Below are 13727 nucleotides of genomic sequence, written 5' to 3'. Positions count from 1 at the left end.
AAACTATAAGCAGTTGTTGGTATGATGTTTCCTTGACTACACGAATGTATGTGAGATCAATTAATGTCGAGTTGTGTGTCTTTTTTGTTCACTTAAATTTTGAAGAAAATGTAGTCCGATAGCACTTCATTCCGGTTTACATCCAGAACAGAGAATATGTGAGTGTTCAATACTTCTATATCATGCACATATCAAATACACTGTTGATACATCTGCACTACAAGATTTGCTCCCAACTCCCCGAAACTGCAGATGCCAAACAGTGAACAAGCATTTCAATATCAAGCTCAAAACCACGCGAAAGCTCAAAAAAAGCATGCAATGGTGTCAAGAACACTCCATCACTCCAGCACCCATGACTCCAGCCAAGCAGGCATCGTACACCTTCACAAAAACCTTCGTAGCACCCCAACTCCACCAAAGAAATCAAACTCGAGCACAGAGAAGCCAAACCCGAAGTCTATCAAGCACCCCGGGCTCCCCAAACTCCACTTACAAACCCTGCAAAACCCGAATCATACACCAAACTCATTCACCTCCATCACTTGCCACAAACCTGACAGCAATACGGCATATTATGCTGAAAACAATACCCTAGCTCCGAATATCCAGGCGGATACGCATACCTCACCCCACCCTGACCCTGCTGCCCATACACCGCCACGCCACCCTGCATACCCGCCCTCAACTGCGCCAGCGCCCTCTGGTGATGATTCACCGCCGTCGCCACCATGGCACTATGCACCGCCAACATGCCCTCCAGGTCCCCCCCTTGAATATCCGCGCTACGCATCTGAAACGCGTTGTCCGCCTCCTGATTCAGCGTGCGCAGGTTGTTGAGCTGCGAGACGAGTTCGCGGCGGCGGGCAGCGAGGTGTGCGTTGTGGGCTTCTAGGGCTTCGATGCGTGAGGTGAGGTCTGTGGTGAGGGTTTTGAGGGAGGAGTTTTCGGATTCTAGGGCGAGGATGCGGAGGGAGTGGTCAAGTTGGATTTGGTGGAGGACGCGGAGTTGGGCGGCGAAGCCGAGGGGGACGGTGAAGGGGATTTGGATGGAGGGTGGGGAGGTGAGGGTTGAGGTGTTGAGGGAGGGGGTATGGGGGTTCATGGTGTGCGCAGAGATACTGGGAGTGTGCATTGGATGGTTTGGGAGGCACGGAAAGGCTAAAAGAGTGACAGGTAGGGTGTGTGGTTGTACTGGACGAGACCGACTGAGAGTACTGACGCGTTGTTTGACAACACTTGCGACTAGCCTTTTCGTGACAAACGCGTGAATGGAATTAAAGGGTTTAGGCAGCAGTTACGTGAGATTTTATATGACGTAGCAGAGATTTAAGCAGATGCAAACGGTGCACCACTTGGGCACATAGGGCTTTCACTACAGTCAAAACTCATATCAAGCAAACCGCCAAGAGATGAGAAAGAAACATCATGAAACTGGGAAAAGATGTCATTATTTTGGCACACAGAAACACAGCACTGAAGATTTCAATATTTTAGTTGTATACTCCATAGGATTGACAGAGTCTGGAGGAAGTCATAAAATGTTGTATCTTAGACTATACAAATGAACTAACATCAACTAACTCAAAATCTACTCCAAGAAGAACGTCGTCAAACTCCTTGGCTTCACACTCGCCGTAAAACTCTTTCCCTGAACATTCACACTCCCCACCATCGTGTTATTATGCGTATTATCCGCCAAATACGCCGTCGCCTTCGCAAATGCCTTCGGACTACCATTCAAACTAACATGAACCTGCCTCTCGTAGTGCGCTTCGTTGATAACAGGAATCGCAAGCGTCCCATTGGCATTTTCAAAAGCCGTCACTTTCAAGTTTTCAGCAGGACTGCGCGCGGCAATGCGTACGGAACCCGGGCGTGCGAAACGGAAGTAACCTGCAAAGGCCCAGAGTCGGCGAGAAACTTCAAACGTATTGCCTTGGAGACGGACGAGAATGGCGTCACTGCCGGATGTGTTGCCCGGGTTATCTTGGGCGCACCACCAGTGGAGGTATCCAGATGTGTGGCTTAGGACAAAAGCTTGGTGCCTGTTGTGCTATAAGTTTTCATTTACTGATTGATAGAAACACTGTGACTTACATGTAGATAGCCCATTGGAGTCCTTCAGCAAGCTGCCCAGTGGTATCCCACGTAGTATTGAAATTGCCGCTTCCATCTGACCACTCCGTTTCCAAGTTCGGCTGACCCTGAGTATTGAACGGCATCTCGGGCATACTCTGGTAGTTGTGCCAAGTAGCGACATCGTACAACTTTCCGCCACCAGCTTGCTCCAGCTCATACAGCAGCGTGCGTTCTTGGCGCGCGCCTGTAGCATCGCAGCAGGACACTTGCAGGTCTTTTCGATACTTCTTGACAGTCGGGTATAGATATTGTAGGAAGTCCTTGGCCTGGTATCCATCCGTGTCCATGCTGGCATAGTATACAGGATTGAAGTCTGGCTCATTGTACGCACCAATCATGCTCACGTTGATGCCTTTTTCCTCGTATAACTTGACGTATTTTACAAGGTAATCGGCATATGCTTGACGCCAGTCATGAGTACAGTTGGTCCCTCGTACACCGCAGATAAGACCGCCGTTGATGTCCGTGGCACCCGTTTTGAAGCAACCTGGAGCTGACCACGCATCCGCATAAATGAATAGGTTCGGGTTGGCTTTAAGGGCCTGTTGGGATAGCTTCAGTTGGCAGCTATCGGCAGTGGCATCGTTCGCTCCTAACCCAGTATAATTGAATGTGGAGGATGGTGTTGCCGGACAGCTACCGAGAATACCATCTGTAAGGCTTGATCCAACACGGTTACGAAGGATTGAGAGGCCTCCGATATTCTCACTGAAAAGATAGTCGCTGACCAGCTGTTGGTTCGAAGGCGAAAGACCTTTAGACCCGGTCTGGTCGCATGCGACGTTGAAGGCTCCTGAGCAACCACCACCGATCATAGTCTGATATCTGACTGTCGCATCAACAGTGACTTGGACAGGCGGTTCCTTTTGGGTGTACACCCATGGCTGCGGATACAGTTGCGGAAACGGTTGAGCAGTCACACTGCCTACAGCGATGAAAAAAAGAAGGACAGACATGGCCACTGCAGGTGTGCAAGAGGATGGCAATATCGAGTGCTGCATCCATCTCCTTTTATTCATTCCTTACATTTCGACTTCAACCGATATACAGAGAGCTCCATCCGTACATGACGACATGATGATCAGCGTGTTCTCTGATTTATCCGATTGCCACGGAGGCCTCGGAAGCTAGGATAAAGTGAGAACAAGCTCGTTTCTCTTCAGGCTGTGGGGAGTGGTTGTGCACCTAAATCCTCGGTAATCTCATATTAGCGATCTAATATTGGGCCGTCACGGGTCAAACGCTGGGGTAAAACGGGAGATGGGTGGGGATAAAATCAAGCTTTCTCCAAGATGATTAGCGGGAACGATCGGTGATGGACAAGCCTTCACCGGCTATAACCCTATTTCCTTGTACATTTTAGCCGGCTGAATTCTACAAAGTACTTTCAGTTGGACTTACGCAGACATTCATCCTGATAATTTAAACCAGGTTGCTGGAAGATGTACTTGTGCTAATGCAATGAGTATTGATCCTTCAATATTGGTTTCGCCTCAACAGCAATCTGCTTCCTTCCTATTATTTGACGCCATGGACTTTGTGCAGTGTTTTTGCACCAATCTTCCGTTTCGAGTATATGATTGTTATCTCCTTGGGTTTGGAAGACCATGGATTCCTCAGCTCAGCATCTATTCATTACCACGGTGGCCAGTTGCAAAGAGAAGCGTCGCAGAGTCAAACGTCGACCGCAATTTATCATTTGTTAGTTGATATGTTTCCAGAAGATCCGAGGGATCCGGGAGATAGTTCAAGAGCATATAAGTCCTCCTATTTCGTTGAGTATTATCTAGACGCTTATAGTCTTCACGGTACAAGTCACAGTGAGCTGACCAGTATTTTGATTCCAATTACCGAACCATATAACCTCGATCGATTTGATTTACTTAGTGATGACGCGTCTGATCTCCAAAGTCAAGCAGATTTCAATCGACTGTTCCAATGACCTCTTCATTAACAAAAAGCAAAACTCTGGGTCGTATACTTTCCGGATTCTAAAGCTGCAATTACCTCACCATCCATGAGGTCTTGTACATAAGCCTCGCCCAAAACCAGGTAGTATTCACCACGAGGGCGTATAACGAGCGGTGTACTACATCCAAAAACGATAGCAACGAGATCTCCTTTCTGTGTTTGTTCGTTGGACCCACCGTAGATGTTATCCGGCGCCCATCCCAGATAGCCCTTTTCTGTGGTCATGAATCGTCGTTTCTTGCAGCTGCGATCAAAACAAGAGTATACTTCAGTGTGGACAAATTCAGAAGCACCTGCCGGAATCTCCTCTGAGAAAAAATCATCAAATCGGTAGTCGCCAAGTGGAAAGTTCCGCATGCCAGTTCGAAACTGTTCCCAGCGAAAGTAATATCCTTCCTGGCCGGCTAAAAATTTCCATCCTCTCTCCTTGAATTGTGGACCCCCGAGAGCGAAGGTAGACGGAAGATGGAAAATGGCAGAATGCTGGGGCCCGGATCGGTGACCGTATGCAACTCTGTCGCAAATCAGGGTACGATACAAAGCCTCTGCAGTCGCGTTACGATCGCCGTACACACTCTTCCAATTCTCGGGAAACACGATGCTCTTTTCACAGCGAGAAAAATACCCTGTTCCGCGAGCCGATAGACCAGTGACGGTGTCGACAATAATGCCCGTACATCGTAACAGTAGTCCGCCGTCGTCAAATGACGCATCGTGCTTCCGGTCACCGCTTGCATGATATGCCGAATTGTGCCTACATGTAGCATCCCGCGAAAACAGGTATGCAGGGCCCCAAATCTGTTGATCGTGGCGTGTCCATCTGATCCTACCCGGCCACGACCAATCCGCTGCCCACGAAAGACCTCGAGCATGACCCCAAGGATTTCCTTCTCGAAGGGCGTCCAAACTGTCATCGAATTGTATAAAGGCCCTGGCTGCCTCGCTATACACCTTCCATTCAGGCAATGTATAGTCTGGATTCAAAATAGTTGCGACAGCAGGGGGCATCAAACCAACCAAGGCATACACCTTATCTCTCTGATCTGTACATTCACCCGAGTTTGCAAGATCCAGCAACCTTTCAAAATTGAAGTCTGATATCTTTTGCGCAAATTGTTTGCTGAGAACGGCGAGGTCTTGGTATACAAGATGCAAGCTACTGGTTCGCCATATATGCTGCGTGTAGAGGCCAGTGTCGAGGACGGCCATTTGAAGACATTCGTCTTTTACGAGCCAAAGGTACTCTTGAAGGACAGCGATTCCATCACAAAAGGTTTCCCATGCTATTGTGTGTTGGCCGCATCTGATCCAAGTCGCTGCGGAGCCAACAATCACCTCTTGGATGATCCACAGCCGGAACCAGTATGGGCGATCCATCAGATCTTGAAGTCCTATCCAATGGGTTCCGCCATAAAAACTTGGATCTGCCTCCAACTGAGCAGCGAATTCAGCAATAGATCCGCTCGCCTTGATCTCTGCAAGATCACGTACAAGCTGTATCGCCGCACTGCTTGAATTGCTTTCCTCTCCTAGCCACGATATGACTGACCATGCACTTCCGTAGATGTCGCGCATCATCTTGATCTGAGATGATCGCTCGTCGAGGTCGTCCTGGTTGATACAAAGCGCGTCAACCCATAGCTTGAAACTGTCGTTGAATTCACATCCGCTTTGAAACATGCGTAGAGCCGCTTCCAGGTTGGCAGTCACGGATGTTTTGTGGCCATTGAGCAATATGGTTCGTTTATTATCCTGGTTCCCCCAAACATATGAAAGGGCAGCAAAATCTCCCCAGTTGAAGCGATAGAGACTGGGGCTCGGCCGAGTACTGTGCATCCGTTTTAGAGGGGCTAGATTGGCTAGCTGCGGGGAAAGCCGACTACTTGTCCAGTTTTGTGTGGTGGGCGCGGCAGAATCATGGATAAATCTCAGGTAATCTGAATTAAGATCATTGAGAGAGTATATTTGTAGGCGGCAGTGTACAGGCTGTGAGTGGTCTTTGATTCCAGGCAAAATGCTCAGAAGCCGTATCTCGCGATTTTCCGGAGTGAGTTTATGATAAACTGGCTCTATGGATGAGCTTCTATCAGATACCTGAAGCGCACCATAGTATGCCGAGGGCTCTGAGGGCGATGGGTATGTTGAAGAACTAACGTCAATGAAACCACGGCGAGGGACCGTCAGGTTGACGGTTGGACTACCCATGCTAGGCTGGAGGGAAATCTTGAGAACAGGTGGCAATAGAAAGAAAAAAATGCATCGGAGTCAGAAGTTGAGGGCTTCTGACTGTGAGTTAGACTGGTACTCTTCGAAGTAGCCGACGTTCGAGCTGCCTGATTCCATCTGCTCAGCTGAAGACTTGGCGAACACGACCAATCAATATCCTCGACGTCCGCATCGACCTGTCAGCAGCCGAAAAATGCATGATCGGAGTTGCAAGCGTCATGATAAAGTTAGCTTAACATGAGCGCGCAGTGTGGTCAAGGTGAAGGTCGGATCAGGTGTTTTAGTGATGCAGCGCCGTCGGACCCTGAAAAACCACCGAATTTGTGCCTCGGAACAGCCTCGGGAAGTCGCGTCATCGTATGTTCACGTTTGTACATACATATACATGCGCATCCACTACCACATTCTTTACTCCACGCAGTCGCTTAGAATTGAACCTCTTGCCGCCTTCTTGCCTTTGGGCATTAGACTCTTGTTTCGGCGACTGACTTTACTTCCAGCTCTAACATTGCACACCATGTCCAAGCTATCGCCATCCCTCAAGTCACTCATCAACGCCGCACACTCGCGCCCAGGTCCCGTGCCAGCGCCCGCAGGAATCCAAGGGATCTACAACCGGATAGAAAAAGAAGCCACAGAGCACAAGCTGGGACGCCCGTCATGGCTCAGCATATCCACAGCCGCAACAATGACCATGAACTCGCCTGAATCCATGATTGCCCTCTACCACAGCTCGAGCAAATCGCGCCCAGAAAGCGAAAGCGTCGCGATCGCAGAATTTATGCGCGAAATCGGTCTCAAGTGTATTGGTTTCAATGGCGTGAGTAGTCTACTCCACGCTCAAAAGAAAACATGTTGACACCCCATAGATTCCCCGCACAATCAACATGCTAAACGCCTTCCGTGCATCTCTCCCATCCTCGGTTGCATCATCGCTGAACAAAACACCTACACGCTTCCCCCACCCCTCCAATGTTGAGCAAATAAACAAGCGCGGTCGCGAACTCTGGAATGCCATCTACCGTCCTCTGGAAACAAAACTTGAACAGAAACTCGGAGAAGCGCACCCGGATCTACCCGTCTTCATCATAAACAGCGAGTACGGTGGTCTCTTCACTGATCCACCTCGCAACCAAGGCGCAACAGTGGGACGCATCACAACGAGCTTAATCGCAATCACATGCTTGAGGGCGCAGCAGGGTGTCGGTCCACAAGTACTCAGTCACGTTTTCGGACTAAGAAAATCATGGGAAGACGGAACTTGGAAGCAAGAACCCGAAGCGGGCGAGGAAGAAGGAATCAAGTGGCTGGTGAGCGACGAGGGATGCACATGGGTGTTGGAAAAGGTGGATGAGCTGGTGCAGGCATTGGGTGGTGGACAGGGAAGCACTTTTGCGCCTGTAAAGGCAAAATTGTGAGGTCAAAAAGTGTGTGGATTGTTCTATATATATACCCTGATATCGTTGACTCGACACCCCTAGCACCTATGCATATGTAACTCGTGCTTTCTTTCATCCACTTCCAGAAATCTTGGCGTCAAATGGTTCAGCGATGGAAACCTGACCTGCTGCCGCCGTATCCAGCGCAACATTAGTGTTCAGCTTCTTGGTCTCTTCCGCAAGTTTGGCTGCTACATCATCGCCCTGTGCTTGCTGCGCTTGCAGCTTGATTACAGTGGCCATGAGTTTGAGGACCTTGTTCTTGATTTTGCCATTCTAGTTGGGTATTAGCATGAAAAAAAAAACTCAACCGAGAAGACCCACGAAGAGGGAAAGAGAAAGAAGGGTAATATAACCTACCTGAATCTGTGTCGCCTCGGTTCCACTCGCAGCCTCAACTGCTGGGTTAAACGCCTTTGTCTCGGCATCATTCGCAACTTGGTTGACCTCGTTCAAAAAGGTCAAATCCGCCTGATCGATATTCTCCGGGTTCTGAAGGTCGAGTGCGGAAAAGAGGGCTGATGCTTCTGCTTTTGCATTTCCGGCTTGGCCACCGGAGATGGAGATGGCATTGTATGTTGTGTCCTTGAGTACGGGCCCAGCTTGTCGCGGTACGACTACAGGTGCAGCGAAGCTGAGCGCGCTGAGAGATAGGATAGCGAGAGGTGCGAAATACATGTTGAAAATATGTGAACTGGCGAAAAAAGGTATCTGTATCTGAGAAATAGAGAAAAAAAATATAGACAGCACAGCTGAACCTCTCAATGACCAAAAAAAGGTAAATAAGAAACAAACAATCAAGCCTCAAGCCGATTTCGTTTAACCAAGAAAGAAGGAAAAGATGCTTGAGCGATAACAAAGAAAACTTAAGAACGAGGGATTCTTCATGCGTTTTTGTACGCCGTCCAAACACCCCCTTCTCTCTCTCACACACACACGCAGGAACCTACTTTCCTCAGGCTTCTCTTCCTTCAATGCCGCTTGCCGCCGTCGCCGCCTAAGCGCGCCTGACACAAAACACAATCTCTAACACCCCTTCGCCTCGCCGCCTCGGGAAACGGGCTGACTAGAGCCTGCACCGAACACCACCCACTTAACTCCACCATTCGGAAAAATTTACCATTGGAAATGGCAGAGCGGGCGCCTGGGTGGAGGGGCGCAAACGCGATGTGTCGCCAATCGCTTCCTTCATGGCCGAGAAAGGCAAAGTTGCCCGCTGCTGGGGCGTGCTGAAACTATTCCGCACTGTCAGACCCGTCAGGTTTGGGGGAGGTTGAGGTGGTAATGCGTTGTGTGGATCTTGGCGGGAAGGCTTGAGTTCGAGAAAATAACGGCCCTTATAAACTAGATAAATGTTTAGAAGGAGAAAAGCGCAGGAGATGTATGATACAAGATGTTTAAGTGGAAGCATTAGAGATTCTACTCATTGATGTTTACCGGAAGCGAGAAACGAGGTATGGACTCACTCTCCATCCTAGTCGTCTAGTCATTACTACGTATATATAAATTATCGTACGTATGGATAGGGCAAGTACTTTGACGTATCTAAGCCCCTCCATCCCGTCCACTCAGCATCGCCCCCCGTTTCCTCATCCTCTCCTCAACCATCCTCTTACTATAGCCCGTCGCATTGCCACTTCCACTGCTAAATAGCGCACTCGCCTTCTCATAAACCGCATCCGTGTACCCAGACACCGGGGCCGACCAATCCATCGTAAACGCGCTGACGCTGATGCCGCCACCGGCAACAACCCACGTCTCATCAGGAAGGCTGGTGTCGCCGTTGTACTGGGCGTTGATGCCTGCAGCAAGGGGATTGACGTTATCCCAGGTGAAGAGACCGGTGGTTTCGTTGTAGACTGCAACATCCGTGTTCGCGTTTCCCGTGAGGCGGGTCTTGAACACGGGAGGTGAGCTTGTAGCATTGGTGAGTTCGGGGATGTTGACGTTGACGCCGTAGCCTAGCGGGAGCACTTTTTGGCCTGTAGGCGTGTTCTTGATGAATTCGTTGACAATGCCGAAGGATGCCTTGGCGGCGAGGACGGCTGGGTGCGAGGGCCCGGTCACATTGAAGTAGGGGACTGCTCTGTTGCTGGCGCTTGTGGCGATGCCGGGGATGGAGCGCGAGATGGCGGCGAAGGTTGAGCCGACGGTGCCGCTGAGGGCCATGACGAAGGGGCCAAGGTTAGTGCCGTAGTTGGGGCCTGCGATGAAGAGGTCGGCGGTTTGCTTCCAGTCTGGGTAGTATCGGGGGAGCACGTAGTCGAGGGCCACGAAGGTGCAGGCCGCAGGTGTGCCGTCGTAGTACCAGATGTTGTCGTCGGTAGGATCACGACCGACTGATGGGGCGCCCGCTGGGATAATGTTGTACTGTGAAGGTACAGTGAGGTTGGCGGTTTCTGCCCAGATGACTGTCGTGCCTTTTCCGGACTGCTGTTGAGCGGGTGCAACGATGAGTACTATCCCGTACCGTCAGTGGTGTCTACGAACAACGATTGAAAAAAACGCACCTTCATGACCCGCATCAACCAGTATCTTATACAACTCTCTCAGGTTGCCGCTCCCAAACCCATCATCGTTTCCCATGAGGATCTTCAGCGCATCCGCCGACGCCGCAAGACCCAGCGCCGCCGTCAACGCCGTACTCAATTGGAACCGCATCTTGAACAATTTGACAAGCAACACAAGCTCAGAAGCTTCGTATGGACACATCCAAGCAACCCGCCCAAGCCTCACCTTTTATATCCCCCATTCCCTATCCCCCAACCACCCTCTCCCGCAAACCCGGCTCACCACCTCCATCCACCTACGCCATAAGCATACTGGCGGCGATAATCGCTGCAGGAACCACCGACGCGGCGCGCCCGATACCGCGGGAACAACGCACCTTTTGCCTTCTCACCTGCGCTCGTTGCGCGCCGTGATTCGGTGTTGATAAACGGGCAGGTCGCAAGGATGTTGTTAATTGGGTCGGCTAGCACGGATGCGGCAGGAGCAATTGCGTTGGGGTCTTGTGGCGGGACATCGGGGGTCGGCGAGAGGGACGTATTGGGGAATGGATGACGGGCTGCGTGCATGGTGGATGGGGGGTAATTCCCCGGGATTAGAGCCGCATGCTGTAGCCGCGGAAAGATGGAGATTTGGTTGGGCGAAGTGGTTGGGTTGCTTGCAGCTTGCGAGGTTATCGAGGGTCGGTTGGAGGACTTGAACTAAAAAAAGGTTGGCGGAGCTTATGTCCAGTCAAGCATCATATCTTCTCGGTTTGAACGATATCGAGTCCTGCCAATGATGAACTTATTTTTGATAAAACTGCTTCGTACATTATGCTCGTAAAAATGCCCATCTTAAATAGCCAACCCGGGTATCTCCCACAATGAGTACTACCTGTAGAGTACCAAATCTTACCTCCTTCATGACCTCAATTGCTTTTATCGGATCCTCAAAAATCTCCCATGTCGCGCCGAACAATGCCATCAAATCCCGGAATAAACGCCAGCTCGTGCTAATATGTGTAGTTATTGTTGCCTCCATATTCCATGCCCGCCTCGTCACCTAGATGGTCGACGTGCATGAACTCGTCAATCGAAAATGGATCCGGCATTCCTGCATTCATGGAAATTTCCATTCCGTCATGAGATTGCTGTGCCTGACCCATGGGCTGGCTCGGCGGCTCCAGACCCTCAATAATACGCGTACCCTTTGGTACAGAGGCCCCGAAAGCGCCAATGCGATCGGGTTGTGGAATACCACTCCCTTTACCCTTGCCTGTTGCATCTCCGCGGGCATTCATCCAGATGCCGTTGCCTCCCTCGCCATTCTTGACAGCCTTGGTAAACGGTTCCTGGAAGATGAGACTGGTTTCATACCAACGCCCTTTGATGTCGTCAATATCCAGCTTGTATGAGGGCTGGATGAGTTTCCACCATGCAGCCGTGCGCGTTGCGGGCACGAGCAAGCGGTTCCGCCATACCATGTCATGGACCATGCGAGAGGGTATGTTGGGGTTTTGCTGTGGTGGCTTTGGAGGAAGATTCGGGTCTGGGGCATCCAAAGTTGCGTAGCTATACACATCGCCCACTGCAATCACCTTTGAATTTGGCTGATTGGGCGGTGGGTTGGCTAGGACCTGTTCGATAATGTCTGTAATGACCATGAGGTCGCTTCCAGTGGCGCCTATGCGTAGACGAACAGGCTCGCCCCTCCAGATCTTCTCTGCACCTAGGAATATGCCGTTGTACTGTCTGAATTCGTTTCCTTTGTCATCCTTCGAAGTCTTCAAGCGCTCAAAGAGTGTATATGTGGTATCAATCGCCTTGGCTGCGAGGATAGATGCATCAACAGAGGCAATGCCCTCACCACCCTGTCCATTGATGAGTGCTCTCCAGTCAGTGTTACCATACTCAAACTGAGGGTTTTGCTGCAGAAAGGGAAATGTGCAACTAGGCGCAGACCAAGCTAACCACGGCTTGATGTGCTCATCTGTATGTATAATCTCCTGTGGAAGGGACTCGAATGGATGTGAGAGGGGCTGAACTAGGTACGACCTGTTCATGGGGTTCTCTGCCTGAGCCCATCTTTGCACAACAAGTCCAAGACCCCAGGCAGATGTCTTGGGCCGGAAGAACCATACCACCTCTCCTGTTCGACATAGGAACTTGTTGTAGGTGAGATCCGCTTGTTGCTCGAGTGACCGCGGTTGGGGGAGGGGCGTCGATTGTAGTGTCGGAGGAGCCCGAATCTGCGGCGCACTAGGAGTCGACGTCTGTACAGGGACAGGTGTGGCTGGCTTGATAATGGGGCTTGGGATTGGCGCAGTCATGGAGGTTCGATGCGCAGGTATCTGTACGACGGGATTCCTGCCCACGATATTGCTGTTGTTGGTGTTTGGAGCAGTCCCACTGGAGCTGTTTTCTCGCTTGAGAGGCACTGGCTGCTCTTGCTTGACCTCGACCTTGGGCTGAGGTTTCTCAACGTCGCCCGCTGGAGAGCACATTTTGCACGTGCAGTTGGTCATATCGCTGTTCTCGTCGTTGCATAGCCACAGCAGATGGGGAAAGAATTCGACAGGGCTCCTGAAGCGCTTCTTAGGGCCCTTGGGATAGCCATAGAGGTAGGCATCCTGGCGATCGTGACCTCCGCCAGAGTGGTTCTTTACCGTCTTGACCTGGCCATCCGCCTTTGTTTTGATGTGCTCGTACAGGACGTAGTTGTCAGGCAGTTCCCACAGAATGCATTGCTGCCACTTGTCTGCCATAAGTCAGCTTTCTGCCGCCGCTAGCCCGCGTGGCTTCCTCTTACCCTCATACTGCTTGCCGCCAATCTCGCGCAAGAGCATACCGCCCAGCTTCTTACGCCAATCCTGGTGTTTGGGATCATCCTTCTCGATCAGGCGGTAAAAATCACGCTGGCCCTGGTCGTTGGGCGACATGTTCAGCTGCTCTTCGGTCGGCCCGTTGCGTATGGGCCTGCCCTTGATGTTCACGACGTGCTGTCCATCCGATTTGGAGGCAAATATGGGCCAAAACGAAGTCATGGGCTGCTGCGCCATGATGAGCGACGGTGATGCGCCGGCTGCGCAGGGCTTATGGGATTCTTTGCTGGGCGTGGGGAGACATGCAAGAAGGGTTTCGCGACCGCTTGGAGAGATGCGTCGGATTTACTCGGCTTTACTGTGTCCGTGCGCGGAATGCGCGGATTCGCGCAATGCGCCGAACCACCAAAAACAGCTCCACCAAAATTGAGGCTGCCGCACCACGTACAGTAGTAATTATCATGTAAGAAAACACAGAAATACTCTACTAGGTCCTAGTATCATATTTCTGCCTCAAATTTTCTGCGAGGAGCGATTTTGCGGCCACGGGAGTTGTATACAGGTGGAGGTGTTGGAGAACGCTCATGTGCAACCACACGACTACGCGCATCCCTACTACCACGCTTCTTCGTTATCTT

At 50.9% G+C, this 13727-nt stretch overlaps 7 protein-coding genes across 7 annotated transcripts; 1 reads left to right on the top strand and 6 right to left on the bottom strand.

Annotated features, from left to right (window-relative positions):
- Nucleotides 1-541: 541 nt before the first annotated feature.
- COCMIDRAFT_67431 (uncharacterized protein) lies at nt 542-1075 on the bottom strand (the record flags this gene model as incomplete). Its single annotated transcript, XM_007692992.2, has 1 exon — nt 542-1075. A coding segment is annotated over one exon (534 nt), but the record flags the coding sequence as incomplete, so codon positions are not given.
- Nucleotides 1076-1591: 516 nt separating this feature from the next.
- Nucleotides 1592-3098, bottom strand: COCMIDRAFT_39619 (glycoside hydrolase family 30 protein; the record flags this gene model as incomplete). The annotated part of the gene is made up of 2 exons (XM_007692985.1): nt 1592-2048; nt 2101-3098. 2 exons carry the CDS (start codon nt 3096-3098, stop codon nt 1592-1594), a joined length of 1455 nt encoding a protein of 484 aa, XP_007691175.1.
- A 994-nt stretch (nt 3099-4092) lies between these two features.
- On the bottom strand, nt 4093-6318 carry COCMIDRAFT_8092 (uncharacterized protein; the record flags this gene model as incomplete). The annotated part of the gene is made up of 1 exon (XM_007692980.1): nt 4093-6318. One exon carries the CDS (start codon nt 6316-6318, stop codon nt 4093-4095), a length of 2226 nt encoding a protein of 741 aa, XP_007691170.1.
- A 538-nt stretch (nt 6319-6856) lies between these two features.
- Nucleotides 6857-7757, top strand: COCMIDRAFT_103870 (uncharacterized protein; the record flags this gene model as incomplete). Its single annotated transcript, XM_007692991.1, has 2 exons — nt 6857-7159; nt 7209-7757. The coding sequence occupies 2 exons, from the start codon at nt 6857-6859 to the stop codon at nt 7755-7757; spliced, it is 852 nt and encodes a 283-aa protein (XP_007691181.1).
- A 93-nt stretch (nt 7758-7850) lies between these two features.
- On the bottom strand, nt 7851-8456 carry COCMIDRAFT_103885 (uncharacterized protein; the record flags this gene model as incomplete). Its single annotated transcript, XM_007692990.1, has 2 exons — nt 7851-8054; nt 8139-8456. The coding sequence occupies 2 exons, from the start codon at nt 8454-8456 to the stop codon at nt 7851-7853; spliced, it is 522 nt and encodes a 173-aa protein (XP_007691180.1).
- Nucleotides 8457-9323: 867 nt separating this feature from the next.
- Nucleotides 9324-10439, bottom strand: COCMIDRAFT_103915 (uncharacterized protein; the record flags this gene model as incomplete). Its single annotated transcript, XM_007692989.1, has 2 exons — nt 9324-10237; nt 10289-10439. 2 exons carry the CDS (start codon nt 10437-10439, stop codon nt 9324-9326), a joined length of 1065 nt encoding a protein of 354 aa, XP_007691179.1.
- Nucleotides 10440-11280: 841 nt separating this feature from the next.
- On the bottom strand, nt 11281-13326 carry COCMIDRAFT_103874 (uncharacterized protein; the record flags this gene model as incomplete). The annotated part of the gene is made up of 2 exons (XM_007692988.1): nt 11281-13025; nt 13077-13326. The coding sequence occupies 2 exons, from the start codon at nt 13324-13326 to the stop codon at nt 11281-11283; spliced, it is 1995 nt and encodes a 664-aa protein (XP_007691178.1).
- Nucleotides 13327-13727: the final 401 nt, after the last annotated feature.

Source organism: Bipolaris oryzae, assembly GCF_000523455.1.
Source record: "Bipolaris oryzae ATCC 44560 unplaced genomic scaffold scaffold_148, whole genome shotgun sequence".
Taxonomy (NCBI): domain Eukaryota; kingdom Fungi; phylum Ascomycota; class Dothideomycetes; order Pleosporales; family Pleosporaceae; genus Bipolaris; species Bipolaris oryzae.
Note: the sequence above shows the minus strand (reverse complement) of the source record. Positions and strands in the feature narration are given on the sequence as shown.